The sequence below is a fragment of the Neofelis nebulosa genome, chromosome 4 (assembly GCF_028018385.1).
Source record: "Neofelis nebulosa isolate mNeoNeb1 chromosome 4, mNeoNeb1.pri, whole genome shotgun sequence".
Taxonomy (NCBI): Eukaryota; Metazoa; Chordata; class Mammalia; order Carnivora; family Felidae; genus Neofelis; species Neofelis nebulosa.
In genome coordinates, this window is record NC_080785.1 from 165,680,085 (window position 1) to 165,701,331 (window position 21,247).

The window sequence follows — 21,247 nt, forward strand, 5'->3', positions numbered from 1 at the left end:
TCTAGTTTTTCTTATGGTTTATTCTTTGACCTGTGGGTTATTTTAGAGGTGCATTTAAAAATTTCAAAATATTTGGCGTATTTCTAGATATCTTACTGACTTCTAATTTATTCCGTTGTTGTCAAAATACATATATTTACTTTATGGCCCAGAATATGACCCACCTCAGCGAATATTCCTTGCACATTTGAAAAGAACGTTCAGGTTTGGTTTGTTGTGTTATATAAGTGTCAGTTAGGTCCCTGTGGTTGATTGTGTCATCCAGATACTCTGTATCCTGACTGGTATTTTTGTTTGGTTTCTATCAAAAAGGAAGAGTGTTTCCACTCCAAATCTCCACTGTGACTATTTATCTATTTTTTCCTTTAAGTCCATTAATTTCTTCTTTGTGGTAATTTGAAGCTGTACTACTAGCTGCGTGTACCTTTGTCATGATTAGGTCATCCTGATAAGTTAATTGACAATTTTATCAGGATGAAATGTCCCTCATTATCTCTAGTAATAGTCCTTGTCTTGAAGTTGGTTTTGTCTCCTCATTACAGCCACTCCAGCTTTCTTAAGATTAGAGTTTGCACGGTATGTCTTTTTCCATTCTATTACTTTCCACCTTTGTGTGCCTTTGTATTTAAAGAGGATTTCTTTGGGGGCTCCTGGGTGGCTCAGTCGGTTGAGCGGCCGACTTCGGCTCAGGTCATGATCTCACAATTCGTCGGTCTGAGCCCCACATTGGGCTCCATGCTGACAGTGTGGAGGCTGCTTGGAATTCTCTCCCTCTCCCTCTCTCTGCACCCTCCTCTCAAAATAAATAAATCAACTTTAAAGAGGATTTGTTTTGGGGTGCCTGGGTGGCTCAGTCGGTTGGGCGTCTGACTTCGGCTCAGGTCATGATCTCAATGGTTTGTGACTTCGAGCCCCGCCTCAGGCTCTGTACTGACACCTCAGAGCCTGGAGCCTGCTTCGGATTCTGTGTCTCCCTCTCTCTCGGCCCCACCCCAGCTCATGCTCTGTCTCTCTCTGTCTCTCTCTCTCTCTCTCAAAAATAAACATCAAAAAAAAAAAATTAAAGAGGATTTCTTTTAAAAAGGCAACTTACCATGGGATCTTGGTTTTTTTATCTAGACTGACCATTTCTGTCTTTTCATTCAAGTGTTTCATATATTTATACTTAATGTAATTATTAATATACCTCAATTTAGGAAAGCCATTTTGCTATTTGTTTCATCTTTTTTGTTGTTCCTGTGTTCTTCATTTTCTGCCTTCTTTGAGGACAATCAAATATGTTTAGAATTTCATTTGCTTCTTCATTAGTTTTAAGCTATGTATTTTTTAAATTTTTTCAGAGATTACATTAGGGATTACATGATGCATCTTTAATTTATCACAAACGAGATTACTACATGATGTAAAATGCAAGAACCTTGCATGCCTAATTCCATTTACCCCTCCCCTTCCTTTGTGCTATTGTTGTTGTATAGATTACCTCTACATATGTCATAAAAACACACAGTAGAGCGTTATAATATTTTTTTGTTAAATAGATGTATTTTAAAGAAATTAAGAGGAGAAGGGGTGCCTGGGTGACTCACTGAGTTCAGCATTGGACTTCGGCTCAGGTCATCATCTCACAGTTCATGAGTTCGAGCCCCGCGTCAGGCTCTGCTGACAGCTCAGAGCCTGGAGCCTGCTTCGGATTCTGTGTCTTCCTCTCTCTCTGCCCCTCCCCAGCTCATGTTCTGCCTCTCTCTCTCTCTCTCTCTCTCTCTCTCTCTCAAAAATAAATAAACATTAAAAATTAAAAAAAAAAAAAAGAAATTAAGAGAAGAAAAGGAAAAAATAAAGTTTTGCTGGATATAGAATTCTAGATTGGCAGGTTTTCCTCAGCGCCATAAATATGTCATCCCATTATCTTCTGGTCACCGTTATTACTGATGGGAAGTTGGTTACTATCCATACTATTGTTCCCTTACAGATCACGTGTAGTTTTTCTCTGACTGCCTTCAAGATTTTCTTTTTCTTTTTTTATTTTAGCAGTTCAACCATAACACATCTAAGTCAGTTTTCTTTGTATTTATCATTCTTGGGCTTTGTTGAGCTTCTTGGATCTATAAGTTGATGACTTTTTAAAACTTTTTTAATGTTTATTTATTTTTGAAAGAGAGACAGAGAGAGAGAGAGAGAGAGAGAGCGCAAGTGGGGGAGGGGCAGAGAGAGAGGGAGGCACAGAATCCAAAGCAGGCTCCAGGCTCTGAGCTGTCAGCACAGACCCCAATGTGGGGCTCGAATCCACGAATCGTGAGATCATGACCTGAGCCAAAGTCAGTTGCTTACCTGACTGAGCCACCCAGGCGCCTCTCTATAAGTTGATATCTTTTAACAAATTTAAGAGATGTTTGGCCATTCTTCAAATACACGTTTTTCCTCTCCCATTCTCTCCTTTTCTTCTGGGACTTCGGTCACATATATGTTAGACCGCATGTTCTGTTCATTTTTCTTCAGCTTTTCTCTCTCTCAGTTCTTCAGATTGGGTTCCATTGATCTATTTTCCAGTTCACTGATTCTTCTTTCTGCCATCTCCAATCAGCTATTAGGTTTATTCAGGGACATTTCCATTTTAGTTATTGTACTTTTCAACTCCAGAATTTCTACTTGTGTGTGTGTGTTTTTTTTGTTTTTTTTTTTTTTATAGTTGGTCTTTCTCCATGGAGATTCCTGTATGTTCCTTTATTGTGCATATAACTTCCTTCAAGTTCTTGACCATATTTTTAGTAGCTGCTTTGTCTGTATCACCTGGATTCTCTTGGTTTGGCTATCGACTCTTCCCCTTTTTTCTTGGGTACGGGTCACAATTTCCTATTTCTTCTCCTAGCTCATGATCTTTGTTGGGTCCTGGACATCATGAATGCTATGTTGTAGAATTTCTGGATCCTGCTGTGTTCCCCTTGCTAGTGTTTAACTTGGCTGGACTTGAACCCTGCCCCTCATGCAAATATATCTTTTTCAGCAGCTGAACTCTCCTCTTAGTTTGTCCATCTTTGAGCTGCTGGTTTTTCTCCAAAACCCCTGGTGTCTTTCCCACACAAGTGTGGCTTAGTCAGCTCATCAAAGATTTGGGTGGACTCCAGGCAGATCTGGGGACTCGCCCCCTCTGTGGCTCTCTATGTTCCAGGATTCCCCCTAACATACGGAACTCTCTTCTCTGACCCTTCAAGACAACCAGACTGCTGCTTTCTGCCACCCAAACATTCATGGAGCGTGCCCCTGGCAAAACTCCAGAATCGTCAGTCTGACTGGCAGAAATCTTTCAAGGGTGGGCTCGCTGGCAGTGTCTGCCTGCTTTGGTCACCCCCCAGTGTCTTTAAATAGGTGTGTGCCCTTGAATAATGGACCTGAATTTTTTTTTAAATTCAGGAAACTGGATCAGCTTATATGCAATGTACCACCTCTTAGATGGGTAAGGGAGGATTTCATGCCCTCTGCAGACAGGCATATTGTGTGTCAATGTATTGGGGCAGCCAGGCTGACCTACATGGTGTCTGTGAGTTTGTCTGTCTGATACTAACATGAAGCGATGCGTCCACAGAGAGTAGAATGGTCAGTCGCCAAAGGTGATTACATTTCCCAGAATAGTCCTATTTATCCTTAAAGTAACCAGGTAGATTGTAGGGGCGCCTGGGTGGCTCAGTCAGTTGAATGTCTGACTTTGGCTCAGGTCACGATCTCACGGTTCGTGGGTTTGAGCCCCGCGTCGGGCTCTGTGCTGACAGCTCAGAGCCTGGAGTCTGTTCCAGATTCTGTGTCTGCCTCTCTCTCTGCCCCTCCCCGACTCATGCTCTGCCTCTCTGTCTCTCTCAAAAAATGAAGAAACATTTAAAAAAATTTTTAATAAAATAAAATAACCAGGTAGATTGTAAATGTTCTGAAGCTTTGTGTGGATGCTCACTATATATAATTTCCTACAATTCAGTATGGGCTGTAATCCTAAAGAAGCACTAAGGTATTTATTTAGTTGGTAAATATCAGCTGCCTGGGTCGTGCATGGCACCGTGTACTACACAAAAGCCATCTCGTAGGATGCTTTTGTCCCAACTGTGCTCTTCATCGTACGGATCCCTGCGTGAGTTTCCTGGGGTCGCCATGCTAAGTACCACAGACCGGGTGGCTTGAAACACGTGAAATTTACTCTCGCAGTTCTGGAGACCAGAAGGTGTCGGCGGACTGTGCTCCCTCTAGACAAGGACCCTTCCTGCCTCCTCTGGTTTCTGGGGGCCCCAGCCATCCTTGGCTTCCCAGGCTTGTCGCTGTATCCATCTATCGCCTCCTCTGTCGTCACACAGCCTTCCTCCCTGTGTGTCCTATCCTGTCTGTTATAAGAACACTGTCCCTGGATTTAGGGCCCGTCCTAATCCAGTATGACCTCATCTTGATCCCTTACCTTGATTATACCTGCAAAGACACTATTTCCAAATAAGGTCACATTCAGAGATCCTGAGTGGACATGAGTTTTGCGGGTCACTATTCAATGCAGTACAACTTCCCAAAGTGATCTGCCCCTTATGCCCAAACTCCTGTCTTTTTTTTTTTTTTAGTGTTTATTTATTTTTGAGAGACACAGAGAGACAGAGCATGACCTAGGGAGGGGCAGAGAGAGAGGGAGACCCAGAATCGGAAGCAGGCTCCAGGCTCCGAGCCGTCAGCCCAGAGCCCGATGCGGGGCTCGAACCCACAAACAGCAAGATGATGACCTGAGCTGAAGTCGGATGCTTAACCAGCTGAGCCACCCAGGCGCCCGTCCTGTCTTAAGTTTTAAGGGCTGTGCCTGGCTTCTGACATTCCGGGACTTGGTGATTTTATTTGTAACCTTATAAACTTCAGGAGCACTGTTGTCATTTCAGGCCAGATGACATTTCCATTCATCCTCCTAACAATTTGGATCATCCCCTATGGCCCCTCCAGTTCTCTCATGCTGGTGAGATGTGGCCACAGGACCTTTGCAGTGGTTCCAGGGCCTGGGACCTCAAGACTTTGACCCCAGGCAGTGAAATTTTTCGACCCACCTTCCAAAACCACATCACTTCATCAAACCTATATTCTATGAGCCAAGGACCAACAACTATAGTCTATAGGACATTTTGTAATGGCCTTTTTTTTTTTTTTTTTTTTTTTTAAGAAATGAAGTCTTATTTGTGCTCGGCCAGGATCACTCATGCGTGTTAGCAATGGCCGCTCCTGTGCCAGCACAGCAAAGTGTAGTAGTTGCAAGAAAAGCCTCTCGTCCTTTGCGGAAAAAATTTTGTGACCCTGGGCCTACACACCATATGCTGAGCAGGGTGACAGACAGCACATGGTAAATAGTGCAGTAAACCAGGAAGCACGTCAGTGTGAAAACTTGGCGTGGTGTCGGACGATTTGCATTCTGGAAGTCGCATTCTGGCCGCGGTGAGCCGAGCATGGGCTCGCTGTCTACCTCACACTCTCACGGGCTCCCCGGGTTTTCAAAAGACTCAGACTGTGGAGCACAGTTATTTCCTGCCCGTGAGCAAGGAGCCGGCCTCTGACTCAGCTCTCTGGCTTCATCACTAGTGGATTCTTTCCACCGAGAGCCCAGGTCCAATGCTTTCCTGCTCCTACCACTGGAGTTACCCACTTCCTGGCTTCAGATTGGAACAAAGGGGTGCATGTGTGCAGATGACTGATTCGGATGTTGGAGGAACTGTGCATAAGACCTCGACTGCGCAACTTCCTGCAGAATAATTCCGAAGGTCAGTTCTTTCAGGAAGGCAGAGAGTTGGAGACCCAGGAAATACACATTGGAAATTTTCACGTCTCCTCCTCCTGTGGAAGAGGAAAAGAAAAGTAGGGGGTGCCACTCATCACATGGCTCTGGGGACATCTAGTGGTAAGGACCGAGTCAGGGAAACAGGAAAGCGCCACAGGCACAGGCCACAGATCCGAGGATCCAGCCAGTAGCTCTCATGGTGCCAAAGTCTTTGGGAGGGGGATGGGCCACGTCATAGAATATTCCTCATCAACAAAGATGGGGTCAAACCAACACTCAACAGATTTAAAACACTCACACGCTGCCTTCCGCTTTCTTTAGGCAAATTGTATTCATCTGTTAGCAGTTTTTCTTTGCATTAAAAGAAAAAAAAAAAGAAGTTTTCAACAAATTCTTCACTCGTCCTCAGAGTTGGGAGCCCTCGCGGTGATAAAAGCATATGGAAAGTTCTGGCAGGTGCCTCCTGAGCAGCATGCTGTGTACCTGCTGCTCAGGCCCCGCATGAGGCAGAAGTGGGGAGACCCCACCTGTGGCTTGGGGGGACGTGCTCAGGACAGGGCTGTATCTGCCTACAAAGCCACCTCCTCTCTGCAGTTTGCATATTTAACAGCTTCTCAAGTGCCGAAGGTAGCCGGTTCTTACAAAGTGCAGACCGTCTGGCCTTGAGCATGTTGATGGAATGATTTTTTTGTACCATCTGCCACTTGGTTCTGGTATTAAATGAGTCTTTTTGTATGGAATTAAAAAAATTTTTTTTAACGTTTTATTTATTTTTGAGAGAGAGACAGAGACAGAGTACGAGCAGGGGAGGGGCAGAGAGAGGAGACAGAATCCAAAGAGGGCTCCAGGCTCCGAGCTGTCAGCACAGAGCCCGACATGGGGCTCAAACTCACAAACCGCGAGATCATGACCTGAGCCGAAGTCGGACGCTTAACCGACTGAGCCACCCAGGCCCCCTCTGTATGGAATGTTTAAACTACCTACTTGAAAGATGTACGCATCTGGCTGCAAAGAAATACACTTGTATGCCCTTCTCGTGGGCGAGGATCTCCAGGAACAGAAGGCAGGACTTCTAGGCAGCCCAGGAGAAAATGCTTCTTTCCTCCCACTGTGTATTGCCTATCTTGGACAACGTCTGAAGATATTTTGGGTTGTCATGACTGGTGGGGGGTGGGAAGGGGAGAGGCGCTCCTGGCATCTAACGAGTGGAGGTCAGGGGTGCCGAGGTCGGCCTGAAGGACAATCCGGCCCCGGTGTCCCCAGTGCCGAGGGGCAGAAACCCTGCCTTAGGAGAATGCACTTGTAGTTTGGGGTACCGTAGCCCGCCAGATGGCAAGCGTCCATCAGGAGCTGGTGATTCGCTGGCTGGATGAGTAAACAATTGTAGGAGCCCCGGAAAGGACTGTCTGCAGAGCTAACTTTCGGTTTTCTACTGGGAAAAACGTTTCCTGCCACCCCTCCCCACCCCCGCTGCTCTTCCTATGAGGCATCTGGGCATCTGTGCCACTGGTTTCCCTGTCTTCCTTCCCCAGTATGGCCAGCCGACTTGCACCTGAAGGTAGTTACCACTTGGGCCTCCGTGGCTGCAGTCCCGCCCCACTCAACCTCTCTCCGCCTTTCTTTAGAACTGAGCATGCAGAATTCAGAGGGTGGATCCGATTCGCCGGCTTCTGTGGCTCTGTGTCCGTCGGCAGCAGCCCAGGCCCCCGTGGCTCAGCCTGTGCCAGCCTCCCCGCAGGTAACAGACCAGCCTGCCCGCTGCTCGGGGCTCAGGCTGTTCCGAGAAAGCCAGTGTGGCCTGGGGGGGGGGGGGGGGGGGGGGGGGGGAGACGCCCCCACTTAGGTTTGGGAAAACACTTGAGGCAGCAGAGAAAGGAATCTATATTTTCCTGAACTGACATTACGGTCCCAACGCTGCTCCTGTCAAAATAGCAACCCCTCTGTTCTGTTCCCCCTGCCCCTCCATGTCACACTGGCTTTTTCGCTATTTGTTGCAAAGGCCCCACCAAGGACCCAACGCTACAAACTCAAAAAGAAACTTGGCTTGGTATATTCCTTTTAATGGACATTTTCTTATGCCTTGGAAGTACCCCTATTACACGGGGAAACCTTATGGATAAGGCAAAAGATCGGTTAAAATTCTACCATCCAAACGGATACGTTCTTTACAATTTGCGAGGAGAGAACTTCCACATTAAGGCTCTTGCCTTCTGGATTTCTACCACGGCTGGAAACACACCATAGACTTAAACGTAAAGTTAGCAATGTAAGACCACACCAAGCTGAAGGTCACGGAACAGACTGGAAACCTGGAGACATGCACGGAGGCCCCCTGTGGCCGTGTGACCACGTACGAGTACGAATCCAAAAGTCAGAAGCATGACAGAATTGACAAAGGTAGAAAAGCCCCATAATTCAGCCAAAACCAAAGGGCAGATGTGAAAGCGGCTTGTTCATTTCAGAACAGATAATCAGACGTGCTTAAGCTTTCATTTCTTGCAAACACGCAGCCCCGGTGTGGGCCTTGGAAGCCCGTCTCAGGGCACCAAGGGGATGTGACCAGATTGAGTTGTAGCTAATTGACTTGTTTCCCCGCCCACTTGAACCTGACACGCCGGCCCTCCGCCCCCGGCCGCCTTGGCTCCTTCTCGCCACACCGCAGCAGTCTCGGGCCTGAGTGGCCCAGCCTTTCTCGGTAGCAGCCACGGGCTGGCTGGGGCCCAGGCCCTGCCTCCAGGGTCCTGCCATGGCCACCGCGTGCCTCCCAAGTTCCAAGGCTTCGTCCCTGCCAGCAATGCATCCGGTCCCCGCAGCCACCCACGCGCCGTCCCTGGCCTCACCTCCCCCCGCCCCCGGGTGCATTGTCTGCTCCCCGTGCAGACTCCCTGCCGCTGACATGGGGTGCTCTCTTTCTGGAAAGTTCCAAGCGCTCCTGCTGGTGGGTTTCCCTGCCTCCCCGCAACAGTGGGTGCCTCTCTCCTTGCCAGAGAGAAGAGTTCCTGCTGCCTCAGTTCCCCCAACGGGCTCTTCACGCTTCGCCTTCCAGCTTGCCCCATCCAGCATAGCTTCCCACCGCGCTGGACACGTGTGGCCACCAGCCCCAGCTTGGTGCCAGGGATGGGAAAGGTGGTGTGGACAGCTGTCCGCAGGGTTCTTCTTATCACCCAGCCTCTCAGCCTGATGTCAGGGACAGCCCAGGCCACCTCGCAGACAGACCCCAGGGAGGGAGAGCTGCTGGGGGCAGGTGGAGGCGCATGTGCTCCGGCGTGCGAACGAGAGTGTGTGTGTGTGTGTGTGTGTGTGTGTGTGTGTGTGTGTGTGTGCGCGCGCGCGCACTCCTCCTCTCCTGCCAATCTCGCTTATGTTTCTGGAAGGTGATGGTGGAGTAGGTGGCGGCAGCCCTGGTTATAATCTGTATTTGCTTTAAGGACTAACCTCTGACAAGTCTAAATGTCCTTTTCTCCTTCCATTTTAGAGGGTGTTGGTCCAGACAGCGGGCTCGGCTCCCAAAGGGGCCCAGATGCAGCCAATCTCCCTCCCCAGGGTCCAGCAGGTGCCACAGCAGGTAACCATAGCCCAGGTGAAACGGGACACATCAGCACTGAGTGATCCGGTGCCCTCTCTGGACAATGCATCCTTTTCTGTTGTTGCTATTGCTTGGTCTTTGATATCTTCAGCTCTGTACCAGAAGGTTCTTTTGAAGCCTATGTTTTAAAAAAAATTTTAATGTTTATTGATTTTTGAGAGAGAGAGAGAGTGCGAGCAAGGGAGGAGAGGCAGAGAGAGGGAGTCACAGAATCCGAAGCAGGCTCCAGGCTCTGAGGTGTCAGCACGGAGCCTGACGCGGGGCTCGAACCCACAGACTGTGGACTGTGAGATCATGACCTGAGCCGAAGTCGGATGCTTAACCGACTGAGCCACCCCTTGAAAGCTATGCCCCTTGAAAGGCTCAGCCTTTCTCAAGGCTCAGCCCCTTGAAAGCTACGTTTAAAAAAATTCTTTTACTGCAGATAGTTTGCAACAAGCCAAGAAAGCTGATGATCTTTCATTCATTCAGAGATTCAGCATTTGGGGGGCAAGCCAGCACCCCGACGGAGCACTGGGGTGCTGAGGTAGACACGCAGACAGAGAGCCAAGTTTCAGGTTTGGAGGAACATGGAACCTCTTGGGGAGGCGATTGTCGTGCCCTCAGACGAGTGCACGACCCAGGAAGCACTGCTTATGACATGAGGTTATCTGGCAACCGAGCTTCAGGGCCTGGGTGCACCAGCCACACAGAGTCAGCCTGATCCGGGACAGCGGAGGGCAGAACTTTTCCGGAAGAAGCCAAATAGTGCCTTTTTTGGCTTAGCAGGCCAGCTCCTGGACTCTGCCACTGTCCCACAAAAGCAGCTGTAGATGTACCCGAAGGGGCGTGGCCGTGTCCCAGGGAAACTTAATGTACAAAAAGAGACGGGCCAGATTTGGCTGGGGTTGGCGGACTTGTGCCCTGTCACATACGGCGTTAAAATTAGTGCACATTCCTGCCTGAAAGGACCCCTGAGCGTGATTGTGGTGACAGCTGAGACCAGAGAGCACACGTCTCTCCCCCGGCGGCTCCGGCTTAAATCTAAGCTGGTGAGTTTAGAGGAGCTTGTCCGGTAACTGCGTCAGTGAAAACCGGGGCAGGTTTTCGGGTCGTGGGAGAGAAGCGAAGGCTTCGGCAGGCCCGGCAGGGAGCCAGTGGGTCTGTCTCAGCTCCTTGAGGGACAGGAGAACAAGACTAGTGTCGTGATTCTAGAAGCTTCCTCTCTGTGGGGCCTTTGTCCCTGAGCAACTTGGACTGGCAGAGTGACTTCTGTGTTTCACCCAGTCCCCTAAGGCACAGCCCGCCCAGCATGTTAATCCCTAGAAGCTTCTCACGATCCATCGATTGTTAACTCCAGCACCACGCTGGCCTGGCCTGGCCTAGCCTGGGAGGCGGGAGTCAGTCCCATCCTGCCAACCCCACACGAAGGCTTAGCGGTCACGATGACACCCAGCCCCAGATTTTTTCACCCCAAAAGGAGGCTGGATTAGGCATCCATTAAGGTTCCCTCCGTGGTGAGGTTTTCAAGGTCTGTGCGCAGAGCTCTGGGTCTCCACCACCAGGGCCAGCGTCCCTGTCCACGGAGGTGCGCCACGGCCACTGCCACAGACGAGGCTTCCCGGTGCCCCCTCTGCATCTCCCACTCCAGGCACGTTTCTCCTTCCAAGGACCCCGGCCCCTCTGGGGAGGGGTGCCAGGGCCGCCCGGCCACGTAGAATATAACCGGCTTGCGCCCCTTGCCCTGTAGGGCGAGGGGTGTCTGACGCCCCAGATCGGAAGCATAGGAGTAAATGTCCACAAAAGGCCACAGAAGACACAGACAGGCTGAACAGCAAGGGGACTGGTGTGTGTGACACGAGGTATCTGATGTTCATGTTCCAGGTCCAGCCCGTGCAGCACGTGTACCCCCCGCAGGTGCAGTATGTGGAAGGCGGAGACACGGTCTACACCAATGGAGCCTTGTACGTGGGTTTCCTCTCCCCTCGGAAGGGCCCGCCTGTCAGAGAAGCGTGGGCCACGTCCGGAACCTTCTCTCACGACTACCCCACCTTTTTCCATTTGGGGCCTGTACTCGCAAACTTCTCCTCCTCCCCCTTTGGGTGGTGTGGGAACCATTAGGACAGTCTGAGGGCATCAGAGCCCTGCGGAGATTTCAGAAATCACAGGCCTTTGTAGTTTTTACTGCCAGAAAAGGCAGTCTTTCAACAAAATGAAACGAAACAAAAACCTAATCCAGCTTTTAAGTCTGAAGGTTCAGTCTTCACAACCCAGACACCATTTTTATCTCTGCCTTCTCATCCTTGCCTGTGTTCACCTCTGGCTCTTTATGAGGTTGCTAAAACTTGATTTTCCATTTGTCAAGGACTTCTAGAATGTTCTGCCTTCCAACTATGTGGCGCTCGGGGCAGAAAATGATACATTTCCCATGAAGCTCATTGCGCTTAAGACACGAGTCCCTTTGCCCATTTGCTTTCCATCACCCCCTTTCGGAAGTTGAGGGGTGGGCATGAGGGCTGGCGGCCGTGACGGCTGGAGCTGTGTGAGCTTTTGCAGCACAGCGCCGAAGCTTCCGAAATATGCACAGACCCATGTCAGGACGTGAACAGGGCGTGAACAGCCCTTGAAAGCTGAGCGAGGTCTGCAGGTCGCCCCCGTGCACCTGGGCTCGATCCTGCGCTGCAGTTAGATAAGCTGTCGCCCTGGGGTGGGTCGGGACAGGAAGGAGAGCACACTTCTGGGAGGCAGTCAGAGGGGCCTCACTGCCACGCGGAGGGGCCAGCTCACGACACATCGCTACGCTTTGGTCTTTTACTGGGGTCAGCTCGACAGGAGCGAGCGGACCTTAAAACTGTGAGTCTCAAGCCGCATGGTTAATCATTTAATCCAGATGGTAAAGGAACATCAGGCAAATTCTTGGTATCGCTTAGAAGTTCTTTTAAGTATGCAGTTTCATTTTGCAAACCTTTTCGTTCTGAAAGAATCAGAGACTCTGAAGAAGTTGCAGAATTAGCACACAGCCTCCCCCAGGGGGGGCATCTTCCCTGACCGCAGCACGATACCAGGAAATTGGCTTTGGGATACACCGCCAGCTAGCCTGCGGGCCTCAGTCCCGTCTATCGTCCTACACGCGTGCGCGCTCTGCGCCATTTTGCCCCACGAGTAGATTTCGTGTAACCATAATAAGACACAGAATTGTTCCATCGGTTTCGATGGGTCATCCCGTGCTCCTTAATATTTTCAGAAACGATCGCTTTGAACTTTGCACTGCCCTGACCCCTCGTGTCTGAGTGACCCCGTAGGCACGGTCTCCTGGGGCTCCGCCTTAACGTGGAGTCCTCCCGGACCCCGGTGAGACTCAGGAGGCACCTCCTCTCTTCCTGACAGACGGACGGCCTACGCCTACAACCCCGAGCCTCAGATGTACGTCCCGAGCAGCACAGCGTCTTACTTCGAGGCCCCGGGCGGCGCCCAGGTGACCGTGGCAGGCTCCTCCCCGCCGGTGGTCCCCTCCCACAGCATGGTGGGCATCACCATGGATGTCGGGGGGAGCCCTATTGTCTCCAGCGCGGGAGCCTATCTCATCCACGGGGGGATGGACGGCACCAGACACTCCCTGGCCCACACTTCCCGGTCATCGCCGGCTACGGTACGTACGAGGCTCTCCGGGGCAGCGGGGTAGACCCGGAATAGACTCTCCTCGACAGCGGGGATGGTGAGTGAAAGGCAGCCTGGGGCACCGGAGCCAGAGCTCTGCGGCCAGGAAGGGCGTGTGGTCCGAGGCAAGTGTCCACCCCTTGGAACCAGGTACCCCGTGGCAAACAGAGAGGGTAAAAGGCCCCTCCCGGGCTGCTGTGGAAATTGCATCCGGGGCCAGCGTCGCCGTGCTGGTGGGTCCGCCACCCTTGGCGTCGCCCTCCCAGAGGCCCAGGCCCGTCTATCCCCGTGACCGCTGGACCGACCTCGGCTCGGAGCAGTCTCCCTCGGGAACTGCACCCCCGTGTTGCCGCCAGGGTCTTGCCCCAGACTCTGCTCCTGACCTGCTTTAAAAACATGTCTGATCTCAAAGCCTATTTTCCACGCTTACTTTTATTTTAGTTCATTTGGAAAATTAACACAGAGTAAAACTGACCTTTCTTGGCACTCACAGTGGTGCCTTTGAGACCCATTCACGTTATCACACGGATCCGTACTTGCTGCTTCTTTGCTACTGGGAAGGATTCCATTATACCGCAGCTCACCTATCCATTCACCCTTTGAGGGTCATTTGGGCAATTTCCAGGTTTTTGGTGATTATGAACAAAGCTTCTGTAAGTACTCACGTGCAGGTTCTTGTATGGACATACGTTTTCCTTTCTTCTGGGTAAATACTTACAAGCAAGATTGCTGGTTCACGTGGTAAGTGTGTGTTGAATGTGATCAGAAACCACCAACAGTTTTCCCAAGTGGCTGTACCATTTTGCGTCCCCCCACCCCACCCCCGACGTATGAGTCCCCATGCTCCACTTCGCCACCAGCACTTGATGTTGTCAACCATTTTTCATTTTCGACGTTCTCATAAGGTGTGTAGTGATATCTCACTGTGGTTGTGATTTGCGTTTTCTTAATTGCTAATGATGGTGAGCAGCTTTTCATGCGATTGCTTGCCTTTCGTTATATGCTCTTTGGTGACCTATCAGTTCACGTCATTTGCCTATTTTTTAACTGGGTGGTTTGTTTTCGTACTGTTGAGGGTTGAGAGTTTTTTATATATCCTGGATACGAGTCCCCTGTCAGAGATGTGATCTGCAAATACGTTCTCCCAGTCTTTAGAGTGTCTTTCCATTCCAGATTGGGTAGAGCATTTCCTCTCATTTCACTATTATGTTGGCTGTTTACATAAATTTAGAATTTTCTATATAAGTTTTAGGTCAGTCTGTCTATATCTACAAAAAATTCATAGTGAGATTTTGATTAAACAATATTAGACCTGTAGATCAATTTGGGGAGAACTGACATCTCTACTCTGTTGGGTCTTCCCATCCATGAACATAGTATGTTTTTTCCATTTATTTAGATCTTTGATGTCTTACGTCAGCATTTTGTAATTTGTAGCATATAAATTCTGTACATATTTTGTTAGATTTATGCCTAAATAGTTTATGTTTTTGGAGCTATTATAAATGGTATTGATTTTTAATTTCAGTTTCCAACTGCTCATTTTTGGCTGTTGGCCTCGCATCCTGCAGCCTCCCTGGACTCACTTATAAGAGCTGCAAGGGTTTTTTGTTGTCTGCGAGTGGGAACAATTTTACTTCTCCCTTTCCAATCTGGATGATTTTATTCCTTTTCCTTGTCTTTTTGCACTAGCTAGGACTTCCAGTACAGTGTTGAACAGGAGTGGCAAGAGTGGACATCCTTGCTTTGTCCCCAGTCTTAGGGGAAAATCTTCAGTCTTTCACCACAAGTGTCATATTGGCTCTGGGTTTTCATAGATGCCCTTTTTCAGATCGAGGAAATTCCCCTCCATCCCTAGTTTTCTGCAAGTCCTTATCATCAATGAATGTTACTTTTGTCAAATGCTTTTTCTTCGTTGATATGACCATGAGTGTTTCTTCTATAGACTGCTCCTGTGACAGATTACGTTGACCGATCGTCAATTAGGAAGTAACTTCCTCTCTTGGTGTGGGGCTAACCTCCCAAAATAGAAGGTGATGTTCCTGCCTCATCCCTGTCCTTTTGGTCCTGATGTGCTTTGGGGTCACTGACATCAGAGAGCACCCCTCCCGGGTTTTGCTGCCCTCTGTGTCCGGAGTGCTCTCCAGGACCCAGTTCTGTGGACAGGGTGGAGAGAGGTCACTTGTTCTCTAGAGGCGGTAGCATGTGGGGTGGGGTTGGGCCTGGCTCACCAGCTCGCACCTCGCCTCGCTCAGTCCCTTCCGCCCGGCAGGGCCTGGGTGGCCACTTGCAACCACACGTATACTCCCTCGGAGGACTGGCTGCAGGGATGTGAGTTTAGAGCGGATACTGATGAGAAAGCATTCCTCGCAGACCACGTTAACTGTCATGAGCCTGACAGGTTGGATGTTAGTAAATTGCATCAGTACGTAATAGCAGCACATACTAGGGTCGCGGGTCACAGATTTACTGAGAAACTGCAGCGTTCTCTGTGGTCCACGCTATCCTGTTGCAAGCATATGTGCTGCCCAGAGCCTAGGCCACCCGGCCACTGTGGTTTGTCGTCCGGTCGCTTCAGAAGAATCGTGTTTTTAAACCAGTTGGGAATCCAGGAATGGGCTGTGTTTTGACACCCCTCTCCATGCAAGCCCCGGAGAGTGATCGTTCCAGAAGACGATCTGGTTCCCGACCCTGCCTGCTCGCTTGTTTATCGACCTGTTTTGGCACAGGAACATGTCACGCGTTTGCAGCGGGGATCTGTGGGACTTCCCAGGAAGCACAGAATTAACCCGAGGCTCCTGCCCCCGGCCCTTGACGCCTGCCAGCTTTGCCCATCAGAGTTTTGGGACTTCGAGTTGATTCCGAGAACAGAGGTGGAGGCTGGAGGGAATCACCCTGCGGCCTTGAGGAGAGGTTTCCGACTTCCGTGGTGGATTTTCTTGAGTCTCAGTTATTTCATCGGTATCTTGTAAAACTGAAAAGTGAGTTGCCCGAATGGTGAGTTTTCGATAAAGCCGCTTAGCGCTGCACTTTCTTCAACCACACCTGACAGAGGTTCTCCCCCGAGAGGCCTGCCCCTGCCACTCCAGCCCAGGATTGGCCCTTTGGGTCGTGTCAGGGTGCGGGGAGCCGGGGGCCCTCGGGCCGCCCAGGGTGGAGACCCTGCCGCTCCCTCCGCCCGCGGGGCTCTCGGGCTGCAGGCAGTCATGCCACACAATCGGGCGGCCCCCGTGGGCCACACCGTGGGGACTGAGGAAGGCAAACGGTCCAGCCAGTTTTCACAGTAAAAACACAGCACTCCTGTCCGTGCAGGAACCTGCCATCGCGGTGTTTCATCGGGGCCTAGGTCCGGCCTACTGAAGGGTAAGCCGACCCGGTGGCCAAGTCCCACTTGACCCCTCTGGGTGGTGTCTTCGTGAACTCTTAGCTTCCAGGAAAGCGGGGTCCTGGCTCACAGGTAGCGGCGGAGATCGTCAGAGATCGGGATGGTGTCTGCCCGGGCCACGCGGCTGGCCTTCCAGCACGTGCCGCGCCGAAGCCAGAAGGGTGAGAAGTGACGTCGCCTCGGAGAATGGCGTCAGGCGGGCTCTGAGCTTGCTCTGGTTGCGTTCTGCCCCCCCCCCCCTTGCCCCCGGAAAGAACTGGCGTCAGCTTTGTGGCCCCTGCTGTGATTTTCAAATGTGCCTAAGACTTGAGATCTGCCTAAGACTGCCATGATTGCTTCCTCCTCCAGAGGAAGAAAACCCTCGTGCGCTGGGTTTGAGAAGCCAGTGGGGATCGGCATCCCAGTCCCTTGGGACACTGAGTCGTCTTCGAAAACCCTGAGATCTCCTTTCCAACATGAGAAATGGCGATATTTCGGGCCCCGGACCGACGGCTCCAAGTTCCACAACGCACACCCCGGAGACACGTCCCTTGAAGTCATAGGAATTTCTGTACTGGTGTCATCAGAGACTCAGCTCCCGCTTTCAACACACAAGCGAGCCTCTCGGCCCCGAGGACCAGCACACGTGAGTTCAGAAAAGCCGAATCCCGTGTAGTCCATCCAGCTCATCTGCGCTGGGTCAAGGCCAGGGGAGACCGTGAATGGAGCGCCCGTGGCTCCCGCTGTGTGGCCTGGCCTCCCGGTCTCACGGTGACCCTTCCAGGTGGCCCGCGGGGCCGGTGTGCCACCCACACAGGTCACAGCTCACGATGGATCACCAACCACGAAAACGTCTTCTCTAGAACCTGCCAGTGAAGATGCGGAACACCTTAACTGCACAGCGACCTCACACGCATCGCAAGCATTTGCTAGAAGCTCCCTCACCCTCTGCACATCAGAGCTTTTGCCCAACTGCCAGAGCAAACCCTTTGGGAGCAAGCGCGCGTTGTTTGATGAAGGAATTTTGCCGATAGAGCATCCACTTTTTTCCCTGACTAAAAAAATATTTATCATCACTTTTTTCTTTAATAGACTCCTTTTTAAAATAATTTTTTAACTTTTTTTTGGCGGGGGGGGGGGGGAGAGAGACAGAGCATGAGCAGGGGAGGGACAGAGAGCAAAACTGACACAGAACCTGAAGCAGGCTCCAGGCTCTGAGCTGTCAGCACAGAGCCCAACACGACACGGGGCTCGAACCCATGAACGCAGGATCATGACCTGAGCTGAAGTCCGATGCTCACCGACTGAGCCACCCAGGCGCCCCGACTCCTTTTTTTTTTTTTTTTTTTTTTAAGCGCAGTCTTAGGCTTACAGAAAAATTGAGCAGGAAGTTCGAGAATCCCCGTAGCCCCCCTGCCACCAACACACACACAGTTTCCCTTCTTAGCATTTGGGGTAAGTTTGGCAGGTTTGTTACCCCAGTGAGCCCATCTTGACACACTGTTATTATTAACTAAAGCTCCTAGTTGACATCAGGGTTCATGCCTGGTGCTGTGCCTTCTGTGGGTTTGGACAAACATTCAATGACATCATCACCCTTTTTAAAAATTTTTTGTTATTGTTTTTAATGTTTATTTTTGAGAGAGTGAGAGACAGAGTGTGAGCGGGCAAGGGGCAGAGAGAGAGGGAGACACAGAATCTGAAGCAGGCTCCAGGCTCCAAGCTGTCAGCACAGAGCCCGACGCGGGGCTCGAACCCACAAACCGTGAGATCATGACCTGAGCCAAAGTTGGACGCCTAACCGACTGAGCCCCCCCCCCCCAGGTGCCCCCGACATCATCACTTCTGAATCTGGTTTTGCGCATTTCTCCGTAAAGGCGGGGAACACTACCTGCGTTTGCTCAGGAGCACCGCTTTGAGACGGATCTGAGGTTTCCGTCTCTGGTCTCCTCTAGTGACAAAAGTAAACGATGTGAATGTCATCCTGGGCAACATTCTTCTGTGCTTATTCTGAAAAGCCTCAATTAATTTACTGGAGAAGCCGTTGTTCCTGTGCAGAGCGACACAAACCCACGTGGGAGGTCAAGGGCGACTGTGGACAAATGGGTCGTTGATCTAATGAAAGCTTCTTCCACTCCCCGCCCATTTCTCATTTTCTGGTATTTTCTCTCACGGCTGTGTATGCAAAATGACCACAGCGTGTGACTCTGGACTGGATCCCGGGCCAGAAAAAGGACAGGAGTGCAAGGACCGTCACATTCTAATGAGCCCTTTCGGTTGGCTGAGCGTGGTGAGTGGGGCTTGATTTCTGGGTCTTCGTCCTTGTGCTGAGGTCACGTGAGACCTGGTTCTGTGCTCACAGGAGATGCTAACATTTCAGGGAGGCTGGTGGAAAGGGTCTGCGGCAGTTCTTGGCACCAATTTTACAGTGTTTTTGTACGTCTGGAATTATTTCCAAAGGAAAAGTTTAAAATTTTTAAAAATTGATTAAGAAGTAGGAGTCTGTTGTTAAAAGTTCTAGGAATTATAAGAACTAAACACGCTAGCTGCTAAAAATGATTACCAGTAGAAAGACTGTTTCTGTGACAGAAAGGACAAGAGAAGAGGGAGGCTTGCTGTTTTAGGTACCTTTTCCTTCTAGTGAATTCTTTTTTTTTTTTTTTAATGTTTATTTATTTTTGACAGAGACAGAGACAGAATGTGAGTGGGTTAGGGGCAGAGAGAGAGGGAGACACAGAAGCAGAAGCAGGCTCCAGGCCCCGAGCCCTCAGCACAGAGCCCGACGCGGGGCTTGAACTCACGAGCCGTGAGATCATGACCCGAGCCGAAGTCGGACGCTCAACTGAATGAGCCACCCAGGCGCCCCAAGTGAATTCTTAACCACATGCATATGTTACCTTATAAGTTTTCTTAAGTCTTTTAAGTTTTTTTATTTATCTTTTAATTTTGTTAATATTTATTTTTGAGCAAGAAAGAGAGAGTGTGCGCATTTGAGTGGGGGAGGGGCAGAGAGAGAAGGAGACAGAATCCGAAGCAAGCTCTGTGCTGTCAGCGCAAAGCCTGACGCGGGGCTCGAACCCACGAACTGTGCGATCGTGACTTGAGCCGAAGTCGGTCACTCAACCGACTGAGCCACCCAGGAGCCTCTAAAGTTCATTCATTTTTGAGAGAGAGTGAGGAGGAGAGTGCCAGCAGGGCAGGGGCAGGGAGAGGGAGGGAGAGAGAGACTCCCAAGCAGGCTCCGCACTGTGAGTGCAGAGCCGGAAGCGGGGCTCGAACCACGAACCGTGAGATCATGACCTGAGCAGAAATCAAGAGTGGGATGCTTACCCAACTAAGCCATCCAGGTGCCCCTATCTTATTTATTTTTATTTGTTAATTTTTTCTTAAGGCAAAATTTCTGTCACATAAGATTAACCACTTTGGAATATGGAATCACTCACAATACCACACCACCATCACCTCTATACCCATATCGTTCACCAAAAAACAGTTTAACAATGGTCTAAAACACCCATAATGTGTAATTCTTGGTAGAATTGTGGGGCAGGGGGAGCAGCAGACCACAGCTCCAAAGCCAAATCCAGCCGGCTGCCTGGTTTTCTAAACAAAGTTTTACTGGCACACAGCCACGCCCCTTCCTTCACTTGTCTGTGGCTGCTTTCCAGCTCCTAGGACAGAGTTGAGTAGTTGTGGACAGAGACTGGCCCACAAAACCCGAAACAGTCACTATCTGGCCCTTTATAGAAAAAGCTTGCCAGCCCTTGATGTGTAAGAACTGCCTCAGAAAGGTAATCACAAAAGGTGAAGTGGTAAATGCAGGTAAGCAGAGCTGAATACCTAACACAACCCCAACTAACACAACCCCCCCCCAAAAAAAAAAAAAACATTAAATGCAATGTGAGTCCGATATAATGCACCTGAAAGGACCCACACCAGGCTATTGGTAAAGGCCTCTCCTCCCACGTAGGGAAGTCGGGTGCCGGAGAGAAGTTGAGGCAGGGCTAGAACGGGATGGGCCAGGCCAGGTGCCCAGGGCACCAAATTTAAGGAAGCGCTCACCCCCACGTGCCAACCTTGCCCTGACAGGATCTTGAGAATGAGCGCCTCCTTAGGGTTGGTGCCCGGGACACCTTGTGGCCCCACCGCCTCCTGGCCCTAAGTGGAGACCATCTCTGGCATAATCAGATTTTTGTGCGGCAAGCATGTATAATGGTACTTACATGTTTTCAACATGTTTAATGAGCAAAATAAAAATGGACAAACGGGGGCGCCTGGGTGGCTCAGTCGGTTAAGCGGCCGACTTCTGCTCAGGTCATGATCTCACAGTTCGTGGGTTCGAGCCCCGCGTCGGGCTCTGTGCTGACAGCTCAGAGCCTGGAGCCTGTTTCGGATTCTGTGTCTCCCTCTCTCTGTGACCCTCCCCCGTTCATGCTCTGTCTCTCTCTGTCTCAAAAATAAATAAACGTTAAAAAAAAATTTTTTTTTTTAAATGGACAAACAGATTTAAAATGCCCTGTTTCCCCCAAGCAAACCTCCTCCTTCCCCAGCAGTGAGCCCCAAATTCTCTCCACGTTCCCACCTGGCCCTTCGCTGTGGGCCCCGTATCCTTTCTGCAGGCAGAATTCTGGGCTTTATATCCTTGCCCTCAAAAGTCCAACAGTGTCTCTTCCTTTTAAACGACTCTCCATTTTCTTTAGAGATTCATTCAAAAGGGTTGCTCCTAAAGCATTTAAACTTTGATCTCCTCCGTTCATGGTCACATAACTGGGCTACATTTGAGGATGCAGGGTTAACACGTTCCTGTCCCGTCCCCACTCCTCCCTGGCCTTTCCAGGGAACCCCCCGGAGGCATGGTCCTGATGTCAGACTTTGGCAGACCCGT

At 50.3% G+C, this 21,247-nt stretch overlaps 1 protein-coding gene across 8 annotated transcripts in view; it reads left to right on the forward strand.

The window, feature by feature from the left end:
• RFX2 (regulatory factor X2) overlaps positions 1–21,247 on the forward strand; it is a 92,125-nt gene that overhangs the window by 45,354 nt on the left and 25,524 nt on the right. For 6 of the 8 annotated variants that reach the window (XM_058728298.1, XM_058728299.1, XM_058728293.1 and 3 more), the window contains exons 2-5: positions 7,402–7,514; positions 9,252–9,341; positions 11,226–11,305; positions 12,729–12,990. In XM_058728298.1, the coding sequence (XP_058584281.1) occupies positions 7,410–7,514; positions 9,252–9,341; positions 11,226–11,305; positions 12,729–12,990 (537 nt within the window). In that variant the 5' untranslated portion in view covers positions 7,402–7,409. Of the gene's footprint in view, positions 1–5,167; positions 5,760–7,401; positions 7,515–7,611; positions 8,174–9,251; positions 9,342–11,225; positions 11,306–12,728; positions 12,991–21,247 lie in introns of those variants that run through there. The other 2 variants (XM_058728295.1, XM_058728300.1) reach the window with 2 other exon arrangements.